Here is a 21201-nt window from a genome sequence, read left to right on the forward strand (position 1 = left end):
CAAATCCGAAACACTGACACCACCAAACGCTGGTGAGGACACAGAGAACTCTTATACTGATGGTGAGAATGCAACAGTATAGCCTCTTTGTAAGACTGTGTGGTGACTTCTTACTAAACTAAACAAATTCTTGGCAGACCCAGCAATCATGCTCCTTGGTACTTACCCAAATCTGAACATTTATGAGCATACAGAAATCTGCATACAGGTATTTACAGTGGCTTTGTCCAGAATCGCCAAACCTTGGCAAGAGCCGAAATGTCCTCCTGTGGGTGAATGGATAAACGGTGGCACCTCCAGAAAGAAATGAGCTATTGGGCTAGGAGAAGGCACGGAGAAAGCTTAAGTGCCTGTTACTAAGTGAAAGATGCCGTTCTAAAAGGCTACATGCTGTATGATTCCAACTACACATCTGAAAACGGCAAAAGTATACGGAGAAAATGAAAAAAATCAGTGGTTGCCGGGGGGCAGTGTGTAGGTCAACAGGCAGAGTGCGAGGATGTTTAGGGCAGTGAAAACACTCTATATGATACTGCATGATGGACAAGTCACTACTGTACACACGTGTCCAAACCCAAAGATGCACGCCACCAAGAGGGGGCCCTAATGTCAGCTCTGGACTGTGGGTGACAACGGGTATTGGTGAGGGTTCAGTGGCTGTGACAAAGGAGCGGACGCCCGTAACGGGAGAGGCCGGCAAGTGTGGGCGGGGCTATAGGGCACATGGGAACTCTACGTGCCTTCCTCTCCAATGTTCTGTAAACATAAAACTGCTCCAACATGAACAGCCACTTTTGTTGGCGTTGTTTTCATTGTTTTGAACGGAAAGCGGGCTCCCGCTGAGCATTCTTGAGAACACCACCTGATCTTCAGAAGTAAATGACTGATGCTTATCCCGGGGTAGCAGTGGGTCTGCAAAGTGTGAAACGTAAGGAAAACTGATGGCATGTCTTGCCATGCCCAGAACAGTTCCTGGGACATGGAAGGAAATCAAGTAATTGCTGAACAAATAACCATAATATTTAGCCGGAAGAAAAAAAAAGAAAGAAAAACCTGGTTAAGTTTTTCAGTATGTCAGGGCAATTCTGTAGCAAGCATAAGAGTCTTCTGTACTGTTTCAGTTAGAAAACAGAGTACTAACCGTCAGTTTCAGCTTATTTTAAATACGCATTTCCAACACTCAGTGCTCCAACAACAGTGTATGTTGCCTCAAAAGGGAAGAGCTACCTGAACATGTTCAAGCAGAAAAGCTGGGCACCCACCTCGGAGGGTCACCGAGAAACACACCGCCCTGAACTTGGGGGATTTCTCCACCTTGGAGGGTCACTGAGAAACACGCTGCCCTGAACTCGAGGGGTTTCTCAGGGCCCCCCCACACATAGGATTCACTGCTTACACCATGTTACCCAGATTAGGAAGAAACTGCAGGAGCAGTTTAAGAGCAGTTTTCCCGCCATAAAAAAGAAAAATAAAATTGCCTCAACGTAAACAGCAGCAACGGGGCCAGAGGCCACAACCTTACATATGACCTATGAGTAAATCAAATGCTTCAATTCTCTGCAAGTCATAAAAACAAAAGAAGCTGTTCCGCTGTGATAAATGGAAACCTTCAAAGACGACAGTGCGATAAAGACGCAGGAATCCTCTGAGGACGAAATCCATTTGCTCGAGCATCTGTTTGCCACCTACAAAGGATAACTCTTTCTGATGCATTTAACCACGGAAAAAAGAGAAGAAAGTTCATCTGATGGGAAGTTGATGCACAAACACACCTCATTTTCCTAGAAAGCCTCAAAAGACATCTGGTGTCAATGTATCAAATTCCACAGATTTTTTTTTTGGTGTGACACTTTAGCACTGGGAATACTAAACCTGCCCCCACAGCCTCACTGGATATTTTCAATGGTTTCATCTAAAGGAATATTTTTGAAAATGCTATAAAGCATCAATTTACAAGATTCTTTTAAGGAATTAAGATTACTTTAAACCTAACTTTAGAAGGTTTAGGTTCTAAAAGCACATGGCTACGAAAATGGTAAAATGGGAAGATGGGCACACAACAGAGACCAAGTGCATGAGAGAATTACTAAGGCAAAAGAAACTATTTGGCAATGTTCAATGAGGATAAAGCAAACATTTCTGTCACCAGATATGAGGAAACTAATTAAAAGGGCAACTAAAATTATGGCAAATAGGAAAATCAAGTAAAATACAGGGAGAAGTTAAATGACGTCACACACACAAAGTGCAGTCAAGGCTGCAAATCATAATGAGCGAGAAACCGGTCCAAGGGGATGAGAAGGAAGGAGTCCAGCAATCAGGAGCCACACGCCAGGGCGGCGTGAGTACTCACAGCAGTAAATTCCCGTGAACACATCAAGAACCTTGAGGACCACCTAGGACAGGTTTCTAAATTTAGAACATGGCAGGAGAGTCAAGTAAGAGGATTAAAGCCTGAAACCCAAAAATCCACTACTTTGTCCCTTAGCTGTCTCAGCTAGCCCTGCATTCCAGAAATATCCCAAACCTCTCTGCCATTCAGAGATGGAAGTTTCCTTAAAAAGATTACTAGTTGTGCAAATCTCAAAGCGGCCACAGTGCTTTACGTAACAAAACACACATACACACACACACACACACACACACACACACAAAGCCACGCTGACATTAGGAAAACTCTAGTGTCTGCAAACCCAGGTTTCAGTCCCGGCTCTATCCCCAGTGCCTGTCAAAGGCTTTCCTCACAAAGGGAACACGCCGTGCCCTCTGTCTGAAGTTCATTCCGAAGCTGGTGACACAGTTACAAACAAAACTGTGGATAGAGCACCACAAAATATGTCACAAACTATCACTAAATACAGAGCAAGTATTTCTACTGAAAACCTAGCATCTGAATGGAGATGTGCTGAAAGTGTAAACTACACGTTTGTGTTGGAAGATTTTATACCAAAAAAATGTGAACTATTGCATTGATAATTATCATGGTTACATGTTGAAAGACTATTTTAGATATTAGGTTAAGTAAATTACCTACCTAAAATTAAGTTCACTAGTTCCACCATTTTAGTGAGGCTACTGGAAAATTTTAAATGACTAAGAAATTACCTTTCCACTGTATCGTATTGGACAGCCTGCTGTGGAATGAACTCTTTCATAGTAAGATTTGTTGATTCCTTTTAGTTTTTCTACGGCATCTCCTGGGGTGTGGTCCATAACAGATGATATTCAGAAAGTGTGAAATAAACAGAAAATTTTGTATGTAAGTATAAAACAGCAACTAGGTAAGACCAAAATCGACTTTTTGATTCATACACCAGCTATATTCTATTGGAGTGACATTAAAATCCCCCTTAGTTGGCAATCATGAGGATTCGAAAACATGGATCGAGTCAATGTAAGAAACGAACAGCTGAAACGCGAACGGACATGCGCACTGTGTGGCGTGCTGAGCCGCACGTCCTCCCAGGATCCTCGTGCTGGGTCCTAACCCCAACCTCAGACCCTGGGCTGCACTGGAGGGCAGAGCCCTCGAAGGGGTGATTTGGGTGAAACGAAGTCACACAGATGGCCCTGAGCCAGTATGACTGGCGTCCTCCTGAGACTAGGAGGTCAGAAGACGGGTGACACACAGGCCAAGGGGCAACGGGCGGACCCGCGAGAGGGCGGTCATTGGCACGCCGAGCAGAGAGGCCTCCCGAGGAACCGAACCTGCCACCACCTTGGTCGGGGGCTTGCAGCCTGAGGATTGTGAGAAAAATTTCCATGATTTTAACCACCGCTCTGTGGTACTTCGCTATGGGAACCCTTGTATGCTAATATACTGCTCCAAACACTTAAAAAATATTCAATATAGCTCAGTGGATTGAGCAGGGGCTGCGAACCAAAGCGTCGCAAGTTCGATTCCCAGTCAGGGCACATGCCTGGGTTGCAGGCCATGACCCCCAGCAACCCCACATTGATGTTTCTCTCTCTCTCTCTTTCTCCTTCCCTTCCCTCTCTAAAAAATAAATAAAAATAAAATCTTTTAAAAAAATTTTCAGTAACTGAGGGTAGTATTGGTTTTCACACTGAAATTACAAACTCGTTTCCTCAGTCACACCGGCCATATTTCAAGGGCTCAGTAGCCATACGTAGCTGGTGGCTGCAGTGCTGGCCAGCAGTGCTGGCCAGCACAGATCAGGAGCAGAAACCAAACCAGAAGCTTCGAATAAGAATGCCTAACTGGCCCTGACTGGCAAGGCTCAGTGGGTTGGGTGTCATCTGGCAAAGTGAAAGGTTTCTGGTTTGAGAGACCCAGTCAGGGCACATGCCTGGGTTGCAGGCCAGGTCCCTGGTTGGGGGGTCTTGCGAGAGGAAACCAATTGGGGTTTCTCTCCCTCTCTTCCTCATCCTCACTCTAAAAATAATTAAATAAAATCTTTTTAGAAAAATACTTAATTGGTTGGGAGGTGTGACCAAGAAATGTCACTATATCATTGGTATATATTGAAGCAGTTTTAATCTTTAATTTATAAAATATGCGAGTGACTCTCAAATCTACCCCTAGTCATTCTAACTCTGATTTGCTGAGGAAAGATTAAAGAAGGGAATTAATAGTTTAGGGCTCGCTTTAGTTCATGTGAAGGACATGGCCCAGGGTTCCTGAGAGGTCTGGTCTGTCTGTTGCTGCAAAACACAGAGGAGTACTCAGGGAGGCAGCCAGCACACCCTCACCAGTACGAGAAGTTGGAACTCTCGCTGCAGGCCACCCAGGGGTTCCCACATCACCCACTGGTAACCTGGGGAATGCTAATGCTTATCATGCCTTTGGCGAACTGACTCAGGCATTTTCAATGGAAATTAAATGCCAGAAATGTAAGAGACAGCATGAATATACAGTGAACAGGATTTCCCATATTCACTATCATTTAACCATGAGGCATCAAAAGTCTGCGTTCACTATTAATAATTCCATGCATCTATAAATCAAAAGTTCAGCCCTGGCTGGCATAGCTCAGTGGATTGAGCGTGGGCTGTGAACCAAAGTGTCGCAGGTTCGATTCCCAGTCAGGGCACACGCCTGAGTTGCAGGCCATGACCCCCAGCAACCGCACATTGATGTTTCTCTCTCTCTCTCTTTCTCCCTCCCTTCCCTCTCTAAAAATAAATAAATAAAATCTTTAAAAAATAAAATAAATCAAAAGTTCAACAAGCGTGGAAGAAAAACACAGAACTCAGGAAACAAAGAATAGTTCTGCGAGACTTGTTTAAACACTCCCTCGCTTAAGTGGGCTGAACATACTTACTGAAGTACGTAGCTATCTCCTTTATAAATCAGAAACATCAATGGAAGGATTTCAAAATTTAATATTGAATATAATAAAGTTCATCTAGTGGAAAGTATTATTCATTTGCATGGGACTTGACTTAAACTTGCTCTTCATACTATCTTTGCCCAAGGACTTTATGTCTGGGTAGGTTCCTTTCCATAAAGAAACTGAGGCACTGAGAAACGGACAAAGCTAGGGCCACGGTAACTACGGGAAAAGAGGCTAAAAAGCAAACTTCCAGTTCCAAAGCTTTTCTACGGGCATCGCCCTGTACAAGCACCGTAACTGTGGCCAGCACAGCGCCGTGCGAGAGTTGGTTACTATAAAGATTGGCAGTTTAATTATGTTGACTTGAACTGTGATACTTCAAATGATAATTAAATTCAGAATAAATCTAACAAATAAAATAAAACAAATAAAATTACAGTAAGCCCCAACAATGGTGATTCAGTTCAGAAGAAATAACTCCCAAGAGCAATAGGGTCGCAGGAATCTTTTTAAAATGGAAACATACACAATCTTTTTGCAAAGAAATATAGAGTGATAGATAAAGGGCTTTCTAGCATACAATTTATTTACAATGATCAAGTTATGTGGGGAAAAGAAAATGGAACTTTCAACTGAGTTTGTATTAATGTATGTTTCAAGTGAATGATGTTTCATATCTAATTGTGGTATTTTTATTCTATCAGATCCATTTAAGAGTGATGGAAAGCCTTTATTTAAAACGTCAATGTTCAATGATAAAGGGGATTTAACATGTGAGGGACAGCTGTGCTAGATTTTAAAAGACTCAGTGGACTGCACAGGCAGTCCCAGTTTGGAATAAGCAACTGCAAAAGTTGTTTTTGAAGCAATGGAAAAGTTTAAATATGGATGGTATCAGATATATTATTTTCCATACAAACTGTAAACCTACGTTTGCCTCACCCTGTATATGTACTATGTTATAAAAAAATTAACTAACATCCATATTTTTATTAAACCAGAAATTAAAACCTCATGACTGTTTGCTTTGTGTCTCAAGATTATGAAGTAATAATTCTGAGGATGGTTTGCCTCTTCACTTTTACTTTACCTATAAAGTGTGCAAAATAAATCAACTTTACTTTCAAATACATGGAGTTCTGAACATAAAGCTTTATGATAAAAACTGAAATGATCATACACTGAAGAACAAAGCAAAAAAAAAAAGTCCAGAATTATAAGAATATTTTGAAAAGGCACCTGTATTTACAGAGTTTAGAATAGCAATAGCATTCCCTTACCACTGAAATATTCTTCTTCCTTAATTAAAAAAAAAAAAAAATCCCGGGCTGGAATAGCTCAGTGGATTGAGTGCAGGCTGTGAACCAAAGTGTCAGAGGTTCGATTCCCAGTCAGGGTACACGCCTGGGTTATAGGCCATGGCCCCCAGCAACCACACATTGATGTCTCTCTCTCTCTTTTTCCCTCCCTTCCCTCTCTAAAAATAAATAAAATCTTTAAAAAATTTTTTTAAATAAAAATAACCAAACGCAACAAACCAACACAGTATTCTCTTAAAAAAAAAAACCTTTAGATAAATAAAAAAAGCAATGAATAAAAAATAACTAAAATGTTTGCTTCCTTACTGTGTGTCAGTGTTCAATGCTTTACACAGTCTTTAATCTTCACAACAATCTCCCAGGAACAAGGCATTCTCCCTAGAGAAAAATCAAGATTTAAAGAACTATATCCAGAATAAATAAAGAAACTCTTATTTGGTAATCATCTTTTAAGATACACATAAATCAAACTGTAATGTTCTACACCTAAAACTGATACAATATATGTCAATTGCATCTCGATTTAAAAGAAACTCCGACAAATTGATTTAAACGGGGGGCAGTGGTAGGGAGACAACCCAGTAGAAAATGGCTGGCGGCATAAAACAATACACAAGATATTCGAAACGCCAGTCAGCACGGGACAAGATCAGCATTCCTCATAAAGGGAAATGCAAACCCGAATCACAGAGTTACCCCTATGTGCTCACCAGAATGGCTGAAATCCAAGAGGAGGAGTTCTGAGGACTGGAAGAGAACATTCCAGGGGACAAACTCAGCACGAGCCGAGGCCAGAGTGTGGAAGCCGGAACCAAGGTGAGTGGCCCAGTCTGGCTGGGCAGAGAGGTGTGTGATGAACGCGTTCTGGAAGAGTCGTTAGGAATCGGATCTGGAGGCCATGTAAGGCCACAGTAAGGATGTAACTGATAATAAATGACTAGCAAAGCGGAACCGGGATCGGGGTGACACGATTTAATTGGGTTTTAGGGTACACAAAAGGCTGCTTTGTGTGAATGTTCCCAGGGGACTCAACAAAGAAACGCAAAAACTTTCTGCTCTCCACCACCTGTTCTACCTTCATCGCTCAACCACAGGCTTCTGAAGTCTCCAGCTGTACCTTCCAGCCCTGTCAGGCCTTCACTGTCTTCACTGGCCATGCCACTGGGTGTTCTCATTCAAAGTCACAGGCAGCACTGAGTTCTCACTCAAGCACAGCCCATCACCTGCAATGCTTTTCCACTTCCCCTAGGCCACTCAGCATTTAAATCCAGGGCTGTTCCGGAGGCCCAGTTGGTGTCTGTCTGTCCCACTGTCCCTTTGCCTCCTCCAGCCTGTCCTCAGCTCCTTTCCCCATCCCTGCGGTCCCCGTGTGGGTTCTATAATACAAAGCTCAACGTCTAACTACACACCATCTCGCTTTGTTCTCAACTCCCCAACGAGACGTACCATTCTAGCTGAGATGGATGAAAGCGATCACATCTTTCCCGTTTGCACACCCCACAGCACCTGGCACCGAAGGGCGTACACTAGTCGTTAGTTCCTCTCTGTAACAGAAAGGCAAACCTACCCTTAACCCAAGTTCCATTTCTAGACAACTCATCCTGATGGATTCACATAAATATGCAGAAATAATGATCAGAGATATGCACTGTTGCTCACAACAATCAAAACTACACATGACCTAAGAATCTACTATGAAAGACAAGTTCATTTGGTCTATGCTGCCCGAACAACAGAACAAAACCTGGGACACTACACGCACGGACCACATGGAAGCAGGCAGTGAAAGCAGTTGCAGCAAAGGGTGCATGCACACAGGTCCTGTCCAATTTATAAACACACACAACTCAGACAAGCACAGAGTTTTACAGTGGCATGGCAATCTCTGGTAGCTCAGACAGACTCTTCAGTTCAGGGACATTTCTATTTTGTTGGAAAAAAATTTCACAAAGAGCATATACCGTGTTGTTAGTAAAAAATATTTATATATTTTCACTCATCGCCCCTCCCTTCCAATGTTCATTTATGAAACGATTCATAATATGAATCCATTTTGTTTAAAACAAGAGTAATACTACACTGGGTACACGTATCAAAGTGAATATTTGACATACATGCCAACTTTTAATAATGGTTATTTCTACAAGAGGAAGTACAGGAAACTTTTACATTCTAGGTTAATTGTTTTTCTTTTTTAAAAATAAGTATCTACTTATAAAAACAAAACAAATTTTTTTTACTCTCTCTCCCTGAGCTGGTGATCACCCCAAAGAGCATTTGGTCTACCCAGCAATTTGTTAATCTGAAGAGAACAAACTTAATTTTAATTGTTGGGTTGCCTAGGATACTAAATCTGAGAAAACATTACAGGTAAATCACACCCACAAAAGAAGTTCACAGGAGTTATTAACAGAAGAACTACTTCTCTGCTAGGTAAGTATTAAATGTCTGTTTATGAAGGGGATTCCTCTGTACAGTCAGCCTCAAACATTTACTGAATTACTGTCAACATAAAGGACCAACCATTGCACAGGTCCCTCCCCATAGGCTGCCCTGTTTTTAACCATCTCTGCAGTATCTAGAGTCAACCATAAAATTCCTGGGGCCCTGGCTTCAGGGCCAGGGCTTGAGATGAGACAGATACACACACACACACACACACACGCACACACATACGCACACACACACGTGTGTGTATTTGTATATATGTATGTATATATTTGCTCTTAGAATTCAGAGAAAAGAAGGATGACCACTAAGTCACACAGACACCCCCCCCCCCACCCCCCAGAAGTGCTGGTCTGTCTCGGTGGATCTGAGCTTCCTGCAGGACGTCACCGTTGCTACAGGTGCCTCTATGCCCCACTCCAGTTTGCAGCTGGCAAACACCTGCCCGAGGAGTCAAGGCCTCCTCCAGCAAGCCTTCCAGGAAAACAGGAGCACGGCTGCCTGTGTCTCTCCTGCAGGCTGTGGCTCCAGTCCTTCTCCACCCTCAGCACTGACCCAGACCCAACCGCCTTTCTGTTGTCCCCTTAGTCTCGCAGCTGAATATAACAGCTTATCACTATGGCACTGATTTACTTGCATCACAACTCATTAATACTGCGCTCACAATAACCCTGCCAAGCATTCCTGTGTTGCACAGGAAGAAACTGAAATATACCTGATTCCAGTATCTGTATCCAGGTCGCAGGAATCCAGGAAACAAAAAGTCACATTGTTGTGTCAGAATTGACCCGGCAGTCTTTTTTTTCCTTGTCATTATTTCCCTAAAAAATACAGTGTAACAACTATTTACACTGCACTAAGTATTATAAGTAATCTAGAGCTGATTTAAAGAACAGGGGAAGATGTGCATAGGTTACATGCAAACACTATACACCATTTTATGCAGGGGGCTTGATTTCAGTATCTGCAGGGCTGGGGGCGCGGCGGGGGGAGGGCTGTTTCTGGAGCCAATCTCTCCGGGATAGGAGGGACAACTGTACGTGGCAAAGCGAAGATTTAAACCCAGAGGTTCTCCTTCCTAGATCCCAGCTTTACTATGCAGCCCGCATGTCTCTGCTGTGCACTTCTTTCGACCTAGAAACACCAGACACTCTGGTCAGCACAGCACCTGGGTTTGAGTAACAACGGTGAGACTCCAGCATACCTGGGTTCGATGCTGACTCTCCTTGGAAATGTCTGTTGGCCAGGCCAACACAGGGTAACTGAGAACTAAGACATTTAATTTGCAAAATGTTTATGTTTGCCAAAGCTTAACTTTTGAAAGCTGTTTAATGTATAAAAACTCCACCACATCAAACCTATCTAGGTTCAGATTCTACTTTGCTGCTTCCTTCACCTGTAAATAAGATGTAAAGGGATATGTGGACAAGTTAGCACAGGGAGTCCCTGGGGAGTGAGGACTTGGGGTCCTCTACTGTTGTTTCTCTTAACCTTTGAGCGCTTTGCTCTCGATTCTCCCAGGATGTGGAAGAGCTGACCAGTTCAAACCAAATTCAAAACCTTAAAAAGCAGTGATTTTCAATCCGTGTGCTGCAAGAATTTGTAAAACCTGCAAAACCTGACTAGTCTCAGGCACTGACCTCTTTACCCTTCGACTGTTAAAGGAAAAAAATGACAACAGCCAACACGACAATAGCCATCTGGCATGAATGAATAAAAATTATATCTTTTTTGTCAGATCAGCAAAAAAACCATTTTCCGGTGTGCCTCAGAATTTTAGTAATTAGTTTATGTGTGCCATGAGATGAAAGAGGTTGAAAAATCACTGCTTTAAAACACAAAACAAAACATGAATTTATGTATGGGGTCCAGCAGAAGTAACAGCTGCTTGAGTGTGGCTGGCAGGGTAATAATCTGGGTGTAATAAGTTATAGTTTTAATGTGAACATTTCACCTAAAATGGTGTGCTAGAGTGTGATATTGTCACAGAATTACATGCTTATGATTTTGTAATAAAAGATTTTGTGATTAAAAAGGGGCGTCATTTGTGCCAGACCCTGTACATTACCCAAAACAAATTTAAATATTACAAAATGATGCCCTCTATTTGAATTATGAAACTGATATCCTAGAGTTCTGTACAACACAAGAAAGTAACTGGTAGATAAAAAGAAATTTCATGTGCAAAATTATAACACAAGTCAATTACTACACTGAGAATAAACTGATAAGTAGCCTCATAACGCATTCCTTCCACCTATTTCCACGTGAATTACGATCATTTGAAAGTTTAAAGTAACAAAAACCCTAAGTGCCCGTTACATCTTTAAAACATTTTATATAGCCATTTAGTAATCTTTTATTGGATTATCTCAGGCACTTCGCAGAATGGACAGGCAATAATTGACTGATCTTTACACCTTTGATGTCTAAAGTTCTGCTGGTTAGAGATTAGTTCCCAGTTGTTAAGAGGCCTCACAGCTAACATTACAAAGTAGCTCTTAACTCTTCTCCGGGTGGAATGCATACAACGTATCAAGTCTTTCAGCCCTCACTAGGTCTCTGCAGGGCAAGGGCCAGGAAACTGGGGCGCGGCAGGTTAAACAATAAGCCTGAGGGTGCAGAAATAAATCAGAGGCAGACTGGAAACTATGCCGGGTCTAGCTAGAGTCCAGTTTTTGGGGTTTTTTTTATCCCCTTCTGGACTCTGGGCAAGAGCCCATCAATGACACTGGGAAACGTGGAAAAACATACAGTACCAGTGGGAAGCAGGGGTTCCAACGGGGTAAAGGCATGCTCCATATCGGATTATTGGCCTCTGCATTAAAAAAATAAAAATGCCACGTTAGAATCTCTAGCTAAGCAGTACGTGAAATCGTCAGAACATTTGGCCGCTTTAATCCCGCGCCCCGGGTGGGCTGACGGGGTTTCGCCGAGGAGGACGCGCGGAGACGGGCAGGGACGCCGCAAGCCGGATGCGCTCGCGTCTCCGGGACGGTTGGGGCACAACGCGCGGGCAAAGCGTGCCCCTCTACGCGATCGCCCCGTCCAGTCCCTCCCGGCGCCTCCGTCACCAACCCGGAACTAGCCCGGCGAGGGGCGCCTGCCCCCTCCCCTTTCCCGAGCCCGCGCGCCGGGAACGCGAGAGGCGCGGAGCTGCCATCGCACTTACACAATGGCAGGTGGAGCCACCAGCGGGCGCGCAGCGGGAGCGAGGGGATCGACCGCTCGGCAATCGGCTGGGGCGCCTGAGGAGGCGCGCGGCCGGGGCTCGCGGGCTTAAATAGGGGGAGGGCGAGGAGGCCCCGCCCTTTCCGGGAACTGCCGAGCCGGCGAGGTGCGCGCCCTGCCCGAACTGCGCGTGCGTGGCGCTATCTGCGCCCCCTGGCCCGTCGCTTCCTTTCTCTACCGTAGTCTTCTCAGTCTGTCTTGATTTTTGTTTTGTTTTGTTGTTTGTTTGTTTGTTTAACTTGGAAGAAACTTGAAGCCACCTACTGGCAGTTGCACTCCCTTCAACACGGCCCAGGCGAAGAGGCTATTCTGTTGCCAGGCAACCTTTTTTTTTTTTTTTTACGAGACTGAGCAAGCCTAATCTCCAGAAAAGTTCTCTTTGGGCAGAAATCCCTTCCTTGTACCTGCTGTCGCCCTAGCGCCACCCACGGGACCCCCGCCTGTTGGAGGGAGCCCCTGGTCCTCAGAATCATCTTCAATGTATTTGATCACAGTTATGCTCCTAGGCTTCAACTTCCCGGCCGAACGCAATTTGCACCAGGTTCTTCTTACAAGACAGGGTGTTTAGATTCTGGTACTGTCGTCCCCATCCTCATCAGGTAATGTTGCTTACAAGTCCTTTTCCCTAGAACTGGTCAGACCTGCACAGCTCTCAGCACCTAACGACGACGTTTGCAAATCCCTGCACTAAAGGGCCTGATGAGCGTGGCTGCCAGGAGCATTAAGTGTCCCCAGGATGAACACACACACACGCACACACGCTCATTAAAATGCCTGGCTGAGAAAGCTGGGGCTGCCAGGAGACATTACTCTTTAGTCAACACCTGTTGGCAGACCCCTGACCTCCCAAAGGGTTCAAGATTGTGAACACGGATCTCTAACGACTCAGAAGGGGTGGCACTCAAGGACCAGAGTGCACTCCTTTGGAATGTGACCATCAGGAAGGACAGGGCCCCTGTCTACTAGTCTCTGTGAGAGAATAGAATCGCTGTCACAGGTGCCAGCTGGCAAAGAGCCGGCTCATCGCATTTGCACTGACCAAGTGTTTGTAATTTTTAACTTCTCTTGACTAGAATCTCCCGCCATCTATCCCTTCCCTTATTCTCCCTTTAAAACGTCCAAATTACCTCTGCACAAACGGACATGGGGGTCAGCTCTTTCCCCTACTGTCAGCAGTTACTAAATAAACTGTTTTCTCTGCTTTAATTGCTGGCTGTGTTTAGTCTTGCCACTGGTGACAATATCCAAGGAGCGACCCAGCTGTAAAGAGTACACTGTCGCCACAGTACTCATTACCTTTTTTAGCAGCCACATCAAATAGAACTTCCAAGCGTTTTTCACTGTTAAGTCAAGTACATACATATCTCAGACTCAACTTGAGACCAAACTACTGGGGACTATAAACTTATATTTCCTAAGTGAAATATTATGAGCTAGTGCTCACAGTGGCAGTGGGCCATTTCAACCGTGTCACCTACTACTTGTGGGACACTGGAACTCCACTTCAGTATCCTCAGGTGTAAAATGGGAACACTGTTGCCAACTTTGGAAGGGCTCAGCAAAGATCAGCCTGGCCCGGTGCCTACCGCAAACAGGTTTGCAGCAAATGTCCCTCTCCATCATTATGGTGCCCCAGATAACCCTGGCTGGCATTACTGTTCATGTCTGCGGCACACATCGCTGCAAAGTGTTTTATGTGTACGTAGAGCAAGTTTCTCCCCGAGTCATTAAGAAAACTGAAGTCCTTGACGACAACAAATTCCAGGAGAGTCCACGTGTTCAAAAATGCTATTAGTGCAACTAAAAGGCAGCCAACTGGAGGCGGAGGGAGAATATTTGCACATGTGCCAGACAGGTGTTTGCTAGGTCTATGTCATGTGAAGAACTGCAAATCCATCAGTAAAAGGCAAACAAACTAGTAAAACGATGACTGAGGATATACACAAGCAAATCAAATTACAGCATGCATTCAAGTGGCAAACAAACAGGTGAGAAACACACCATCGACAGCATGCAGAGAAGCAGGCTTGAACAAGGAGATAAATTCACTTGCCAGCTTGCGAACAATTTTTAAGTAATAATACAAACTTAAATTTATCAAGCAATAATTGTGTTTCAGGAATGGTGTGAAGGTCTTTACGTTTTACTTAATTGCCCTAAAATGTAGGTTCCAAGAAAACAAAGACCCAATTTTAATTGTTTACCTTTGAAGCCTCACTCTGTAGCACAGGTGCTGGCAAAGAGCCAGCAACCAATGAGTACTTATTGATTATTAGTGATGAATTGATTGCAAAAGCCTGGGATGCTAACTTCTCCAGTTCTCACAGCTAGCTCATCTGTCAGACCTCAGCACAAAACTGACTTCCCGCCTATGGTTACTCTTTGTCTCGCCTAGGATTGTTTGTTTGTTTTCCTGCATGGAAACACTCCCAGGCTGTAGCGTTAACTTAGTTGTTCACTTGTTTCAGAGTTGTGTCCCCCACTGGAGCCCGAGCCTCCTAAGAGCAGGAAGACACTCGTTTTGTCCGTTGCCATTTCTCCAGCCAAACAGGATACCTCACTCATGGCTGGGGTTCAATAAATATTAAAGTGGATTGCTAAATGGTGGGGGAAATGGCAATTTATAGATGACATCCGGAATTATTTAAAAGATTAAGCTACTCAGTATGTCCTCATGTGAAAAATGTCCAGGATGTAGTAAATTTTATAAATGCAAGTGGTAGAATACTCCACTGATATATATTCTAACATGTTTAGATATCTCTAGGGAGAATTGTTAAAACTGACTTCTGAGAAAAAGACAGGGGATGTGCAGGAGGCAGTGGGCTAAGGGAAACACTACGTTTTGTCTCATACACTTTTGCATTGTGTTACCTTAATATTTTTGCAATAAGCATATTAAATTTGTTTGTAAAAATGTACATTAAAAGCAAGCTCAAGCATCACGCATCCTTAGTGTTAATCCCTGGCACATCTGGGGTGGGGTGAGGGGCTTCTAGGGAAGGCAATGCACATACAGACATGGTACGACATCCGCAGGAGAGAGTCCATAGCGTCGACCAAATCTCCGATGGGTTCTATGACCCCCAGACCTGCTCAGGGTAGGAAGGAACCCCTGCCCGTAGATCACGTGGTTTTCTCCAGGAGGCAAGCGTGGCTCGCCCATCTCCTTCACCAGCTATTCTCCACTCGGCCCCATTTCACTGAACTGGTGGAGATAAAATATAGGGCATATTGTTGCAAAAAAAAATTCTATCATAAAGATTTGTGCAGTGAAATAAGTTTCAAAATTCTGCATTGTATCTCCTACCCCCTTGTACATGATCTTTAAGCATCTCCTGAAGATCAGAAGTAAGGAATTGGTCTACATCCAAACCCAGAGCTTCTCAAAGACATCGGGGCATGTAATGCAGGGGATTTTTTTGTTGGGGTATTGGGTTGCTGTTTGTTTGTTTGTTTGTTTGTTTTGGCACTTCTGAAACCGAGAAACTGGCCCGCAAGTCCACCTCCCTGCCGCCAGGAAAGCCACACTGGCGAAGCAGGTTGTGGCTGAGAAGGAAAGGGGTTCGGTCGGGAGTCCAGGGCCCGAGAGGACCGGCAGGCTCCCGGCTCTAAAGCCACCCTGGCGTCTCAGGCGTCCGGGCCAGGCTACACGGGGAACCGCGGCCAGACGGGGGCGAAGGGATTTCTGGCGACCTGGTTTCCGAGCTCTGCTCTGCAGCAGTCTCGCTCTTTCTCCGGCCTGGGTCCTCGGGTGGTTCCATTGCTCCGCCCCCAGCTTCACTGCCCAGGTTCGGGAGCCGGGCGTGCAGGGAGAGAATCCAGCGGTTCCCACAAGAGTCGCTGATGCTCGTCCAGGCCTCGGGGTCACGGTCGTCCCTTGGTCCCGCGGGCACTGCAACTGCTGGTGTCTGCGACTTACTCGTAAGCAATTCGAATGCCTGGTTTTTCCGAGTCTGTGTGTACAACCTATTCTACAATTACTACTTAATTAGTATATTATGATATTTTTCAGTCACTGCTACACATTTTTTAAAACGTTGCACAACAGTGGTGCTCCAAACAACTGTTGGCGGAAAGCTACCGGTGCCGACGCCCCTTCGCTGCAACAGCTGCCCCACGCCCCCCTGGAGGGTCCGGCCTTCCGCCCTCAGCCCACTGCCTTCTGCCCCGTTTTCGGGAGGTCGCACCCTTCTCTCCCCTCCCAGCGCGCAGCTACTCCGATCTCACTGTGACAGCGGCAGCCGTGGTTCTAGCCTCTTTCAGGATCTCTCCGCTTCAACACTTCACCGCTCCCTCCGATTCCGGTGGCTCAAACTGAGGCCACTTTTATTCTTCCTCCTAGAGCCTCCGTGTCTCTCCTCGGTGTCGCTCCTCTTCCTCTGCATTCCTCGATAAATAACTCCAGTCTGCTGCTTCTCTCTCTCCGTAAGCTGGACAAGTCGCCAGCTCTCGCTCTGTGGATCGCGTCCTCCAGCGGGCTGAGGCCCATCTGGATCCAGATCCCACCAGCCTCGTCGTTCCCGCTCATCCGTCGGGCAAAACGCTCGGTATTTGGAAGCCTGTCTAAAATACCGTCTTCTCTGGGAGGTCTTCCCTGAGCGTCGTCTTTCAGGCCCCTCACGATGAACCTCCTTTGGCTCTGTAATCGCATTGTGTTTTTAATGGCCCTTTCCACAGTCCGACCCACAGAAGTCCTCCCTCTCCCTCCTGGGACGTGGTGCGAGGCCTCAGAGACCGAGAACAGTACCGGCCCCTATACATGCAAACCCTGTCGGTAGACACACATGTACATGCCTGTGATGAAGCTTGTCAGTCAGGCACAGTAAGGGCTGAACAACACCTAACGATAAAATACAGCAGTTATAGCAACACACTGTAATAAAAGTTGTGTGGTCGCTTTTGTCATTAAAAAACAAAACAAAACGGACAAGTCCTTTCTACCCCTTTTTCCCTCTCCTAGAATGTTCGTGCCCCATCCCTGCCAAGTTCTTCATGTAATCCACGCTAAGGCCAAATGTCACTTCTTCAGGGAAGCCTTCCTTGGTTTTCCTGTGTACAGCTGCTTCCCCTGATTATTCTCTTATTACACTCTTTGTCTTCTCTCCAACACATATCTCGTTAATTGACTTAGCGACCTTATTTCCCACGATGAGGCAAAGGACGCGGCCTGATCTGTTCACTGCCATAGTCTCAGTGCTAAACAGAGTCCATGGTGTGCATGGTGCAGAGAAGCAGATGTGACAGAATTGACACAATGTATGTATGTACAATGTATATGTTAGATAATATATAGATGTTGGCGAAGAATTTATTAACCACAAAAGATCTCTATATCACTAAAAATTATTCTATTATACCATAGACTCTGTATGTCAAACTGGCCTATTTTGGGCAGTATGTTCTGCCTCTCTGCAGTGGTTCAATTGGTCCTTTTTAAAAAAAATAAGACTTCTATAAATATTAAGACACACATGTTTTTAATCGAGAAGACTCATTATCAGTAAAAAAAAAGTCCCAAATAAATCTAATAGATTTAATGCAATGCTTTTCAAAATCCCAACAAGTTTTTTTTTAATTTTACAAACTCACATGTAAGTATACCAGAATAATAACTTAAAAAAAAGAAAGGTAAGAGACTTTTCCTGCTAAGTATAGAAAACTAAATATTACCTTAGTAATTTTTAAATGGTAACGTTAACATAGACACAGATAATTTGACAGAACAAAATAGAGTTCAGAAACAAACTCACATGTAAGAGTTGAGTTCATGATAAAGGTAACTAATTAGAGGGAAAATATATTGGTACATTTAATAAATATTTTTGATGCAATTATCAATATATGGAAATAAAAGTCACTTTCTACTTCACATCATATAAAGATAAATTTCTAATGCATTCAAAAGCTAAATATAAGAGTCAAATCCTTTTCCTTTTCTGGCAGGTGAATTCTATACTATTTATATTTTTTAAAAGGCACACACCCTGTGATCTACCTCCTCTACTTCTAAGAATCTGTCTCAGAATAGTACTTGCATACTTTTTCTCAATGCATGCATGCAGATGTTACTGCTGCTTGCTACAAAACAGCAAAAAATGTAAATTGTCCAAGACAGAGGAGTGACTAAATAAATTAATCCCACACAATCTAATGTACTGACTAAATAGAATAAAACAGATCTCTATATACTTATATGAAACTATATTCCCAAAAGGCAGACTGTAGGATAATACGTATAAAAATAAGTGTAGCCCTAGCTGGTGTAGCTCAGTGGATTGAGCACAGGCTGCAAACCAAAGGGTTGCAGGTTCAATTTCCAGTCAGGGCACATGCCTGGGTTGCGGGCCAAGTCCCTAGTGAGGGCCATATGAGAGGCAACCACACATTGATGTTTCTCTCTCTCTCTTTCTCCCTCCCTTCCTCTCTCTCTAAAAATAAATAAAATATTTAAAAAATAAAACAATAAAAATAAGTGTAAACTCTAACGTTCAAAGGAGCCACCTGAGGTAGTTAGCAACTAGTCACGGCATATACCGCACAGCACAGGGAACAGAGTTGGTAACGCTGTAACTACTGTGCGTGGGGCCAGGTGGGCATGGAAAACAGGGCAGAGCACCTCATGAAGCACATGACCACCCAAGCACCATGGGGCACGCCTGAAACTCATTCAAAGTAATATGGAATGGAAACTCCCATTGAAAAATAATTTTTTAAAAACCCCAAAGATTCACCTGAGGAACTTGTTTTAAAATGTGGGCTTTGAGGCCACACTCCCAGCAAACCCATTGGACTAGGTCTGGGATTTGACTTGGTAGCCTGCATTTTAATGAGCAATCCAGGTTAGTCAGATGTACGTATAACCATCCTTCAGAAACACCATCCCAAATGAATGCCTTTTATCCCCAATAGTTAAATATGCATGCATGCTCCAGGAAGTGGAGACAGCTCACTTACACAGTACTTATGTGCACGTATTTATAGACACATTATGTACTTCTATCTACTCGAGGGTATTTTCCAATAACTACTACCCGAGGCACTATTTAAAACCATGTGACCCGCCCACCCTCTCCCCCATCCATCTCGTCCTAAATACTAGATTCATTTGGGACATCACTCTCATTCATCATTTTTTGGTCCCTTTCAGTGTTAAAATATGTTCACTTTAACACCAAAATTCAATATTACATTAAAAACCAAGTATTTCAAATAGGCTCAGTCATTAATATTCAGGGCTATTCATTGTAAAAGTTGGATCCCATCTTGGACTCAAAACTTTCCTCCTCTCTCACCTCCCAAGACCAGACCTGCGAGCCAGCGATTCTGAGTTTTCCCTCTCCCACTCCTCGATCCTGCCTCGGCACTAACGCTCAGCTTTGGAGTGTGAAGAGGGAGAGGGCGGACCAGCTGTGGAGATGCCACTGCCGACCCTTCTCCGTCGGTTGTCGGGGGCCTTTTGATTGCTTGCAGACATGGGTGTGAACTGAAACGTGACATCAGCACACTGCATGGATGAAGCAATCAGATGCATCATGCATCGATAAAGGGATCAATCAATTCAAAAGAACTCCTACAGGCATAGCTTGGTACCACAGCCTGATTTCATCATTGTCTCCTGAACTCGAGGCCACACCATGGGGCCACCTGTTTTGGTTGGGTCGGGTTCCGCAGAAACAGAACCTACAGCAGGGACTGGAGTGCTAGTGGTTGCCTGGGAGGTACAGCACCACCTGTAGAGAACGCAGTGCTCAGAGACGGCAGCTAAGGGAGGGTGCGGAGGCCAGGCTCCCCCGGACTGTGAGAGACTGCAGCTAAACCCCACGGGGAGTGCTGGGGCACACGCTTCAGGGTTATCCCACCAAAGGGGTGTGTACACATCATTGTACATCAGCTGTTTCCTGCTGGTACACAGGACACATGTTTTACGTCGGTTGTGCATCCTGTGACTTTGTTAAACTCACTTATTAGTCATTTAACTTTTTTCAGATTTATTAGAATCTACAGATCACACTGTCTGCAAATCTACTGATCATATTGTTGGCAATAGTTTTATTTCTTCCTTTCCAACCCAAATGCTGTTTATTTATTTTTTATCTTGTGCACAGAATAGAATGTTCAGTGTAATTTTGAAAGAAAATACTGAGAAAAGACATCCTGGCCTTGTTCCAAATCTTAGGCATAGAGCATTTATTAATTTCACCATTAATTTTCAGGTTAGGTGTAGGTGTTTTATGTGTTATCAGGTTGATGGAATTCCCCTCTGTTTCTTGGTTTGCTGAAATTTTCACTGTAAATGGCTGTTAATTTTGCGAAATGTCTTTTTTTTTTTTTTACCAATTAAGATTATATAATTTTCCTACTTAGTTCTGTTAATATGATACTCACATTGATTGACTTTCAAATGTTAAAATGATCTTAACTCCTGAGATAAAACATCATGAGATCATGACATAGTATCTCTTTTATGTATTACTAAGTTTGATTTGCTGATATTTTGTTAAAGATTCTGCATCCGTGTTCATAAAGCAGTACCAGTCAGAGGTGTTCCTCTCTGGCGTATCCTTGGTTTTGAGGGGGGCCCTCCGTTGTTCTGCTTTGGGGGTGGGGGTGAAGTTAAGCTGTTCCTATTACCCACTCCAGTGTGTCCAAACTCTTTTTTTTTCTTTTTTGGTGTGCTGGAACATCTCCAGAAACCTGTATCTCCTGCTCTCTCCTCTATGGGCGATTATCTAAGACAGTTTTCCAGGAGATCCCAGCTCCCGGCCAGGAGGGGCTGCAGCTGGCTCATGAGCCACTGCAGATGCACAGGCGGGACTGAGGTCTCTCTGCCCGTTACCCAGTGCATGGGTGGGTGAGACTCCTCCCGGATCCTCTTGTGCATGCTGCTGGATCCCACTGCTCTC

The 21201-nt window shown here is 44.2% G+C and overlaps 1 protein-coding gene across 4 annotated transcripts in view; it reads right to left on the reverse strand.

The window, feature by feature from the left end:
• TPK1 (thiamin pyrophosphokinase 1) overlaps nt 1-12367 on the reverse strand; it is a 257388-nt gene extending 245021 nt beyond the window's left edge. For 3 of the 4 annotated variants that reach the window (XM_036011002.1, XM_028525244.2, XM_036011001.1), the window contains exons 1-2: nt 12237-12366; nt 11824-11882 (exon numbers count right to left, since the gene is read on the reverse strand). In XM_036011002.1, coding sequence (XP_035866895.1) covers nt 11824-11866 — 43 coding nt within the window. In that variant the 5' untranslated portion in view covers nt 11867-11882; nt 12237-12366. Of the gene's footprint in view, nt 1-11823; nt 11883-12236 lie in introns of all 4 variants that reach the window. The other variant, XM_036011004.1, reaches the window with a different exon arrangement.
• Nucleotides 12368-21201: the final 8834 nt, after the last annotated feature.

The sequence above is a fragment of the Phyllostomus discolor genome, chromosome 10 (genome assembly GCF_004126475.2).
Source record: "Phyllostomus discolor isolate MPI-MPIP mPhyDis1 chromosome 10, mPhyDis1.pri.v3, whole genome shotgun sequence".
In the NCBI taxonomy this organism is placed as follows: Eukaryota; Metazoa; Chordata; class Mammalia; order Chiroptera; family Phyllostomidae; genus Phyllostomus; species Phyllostomus discolor.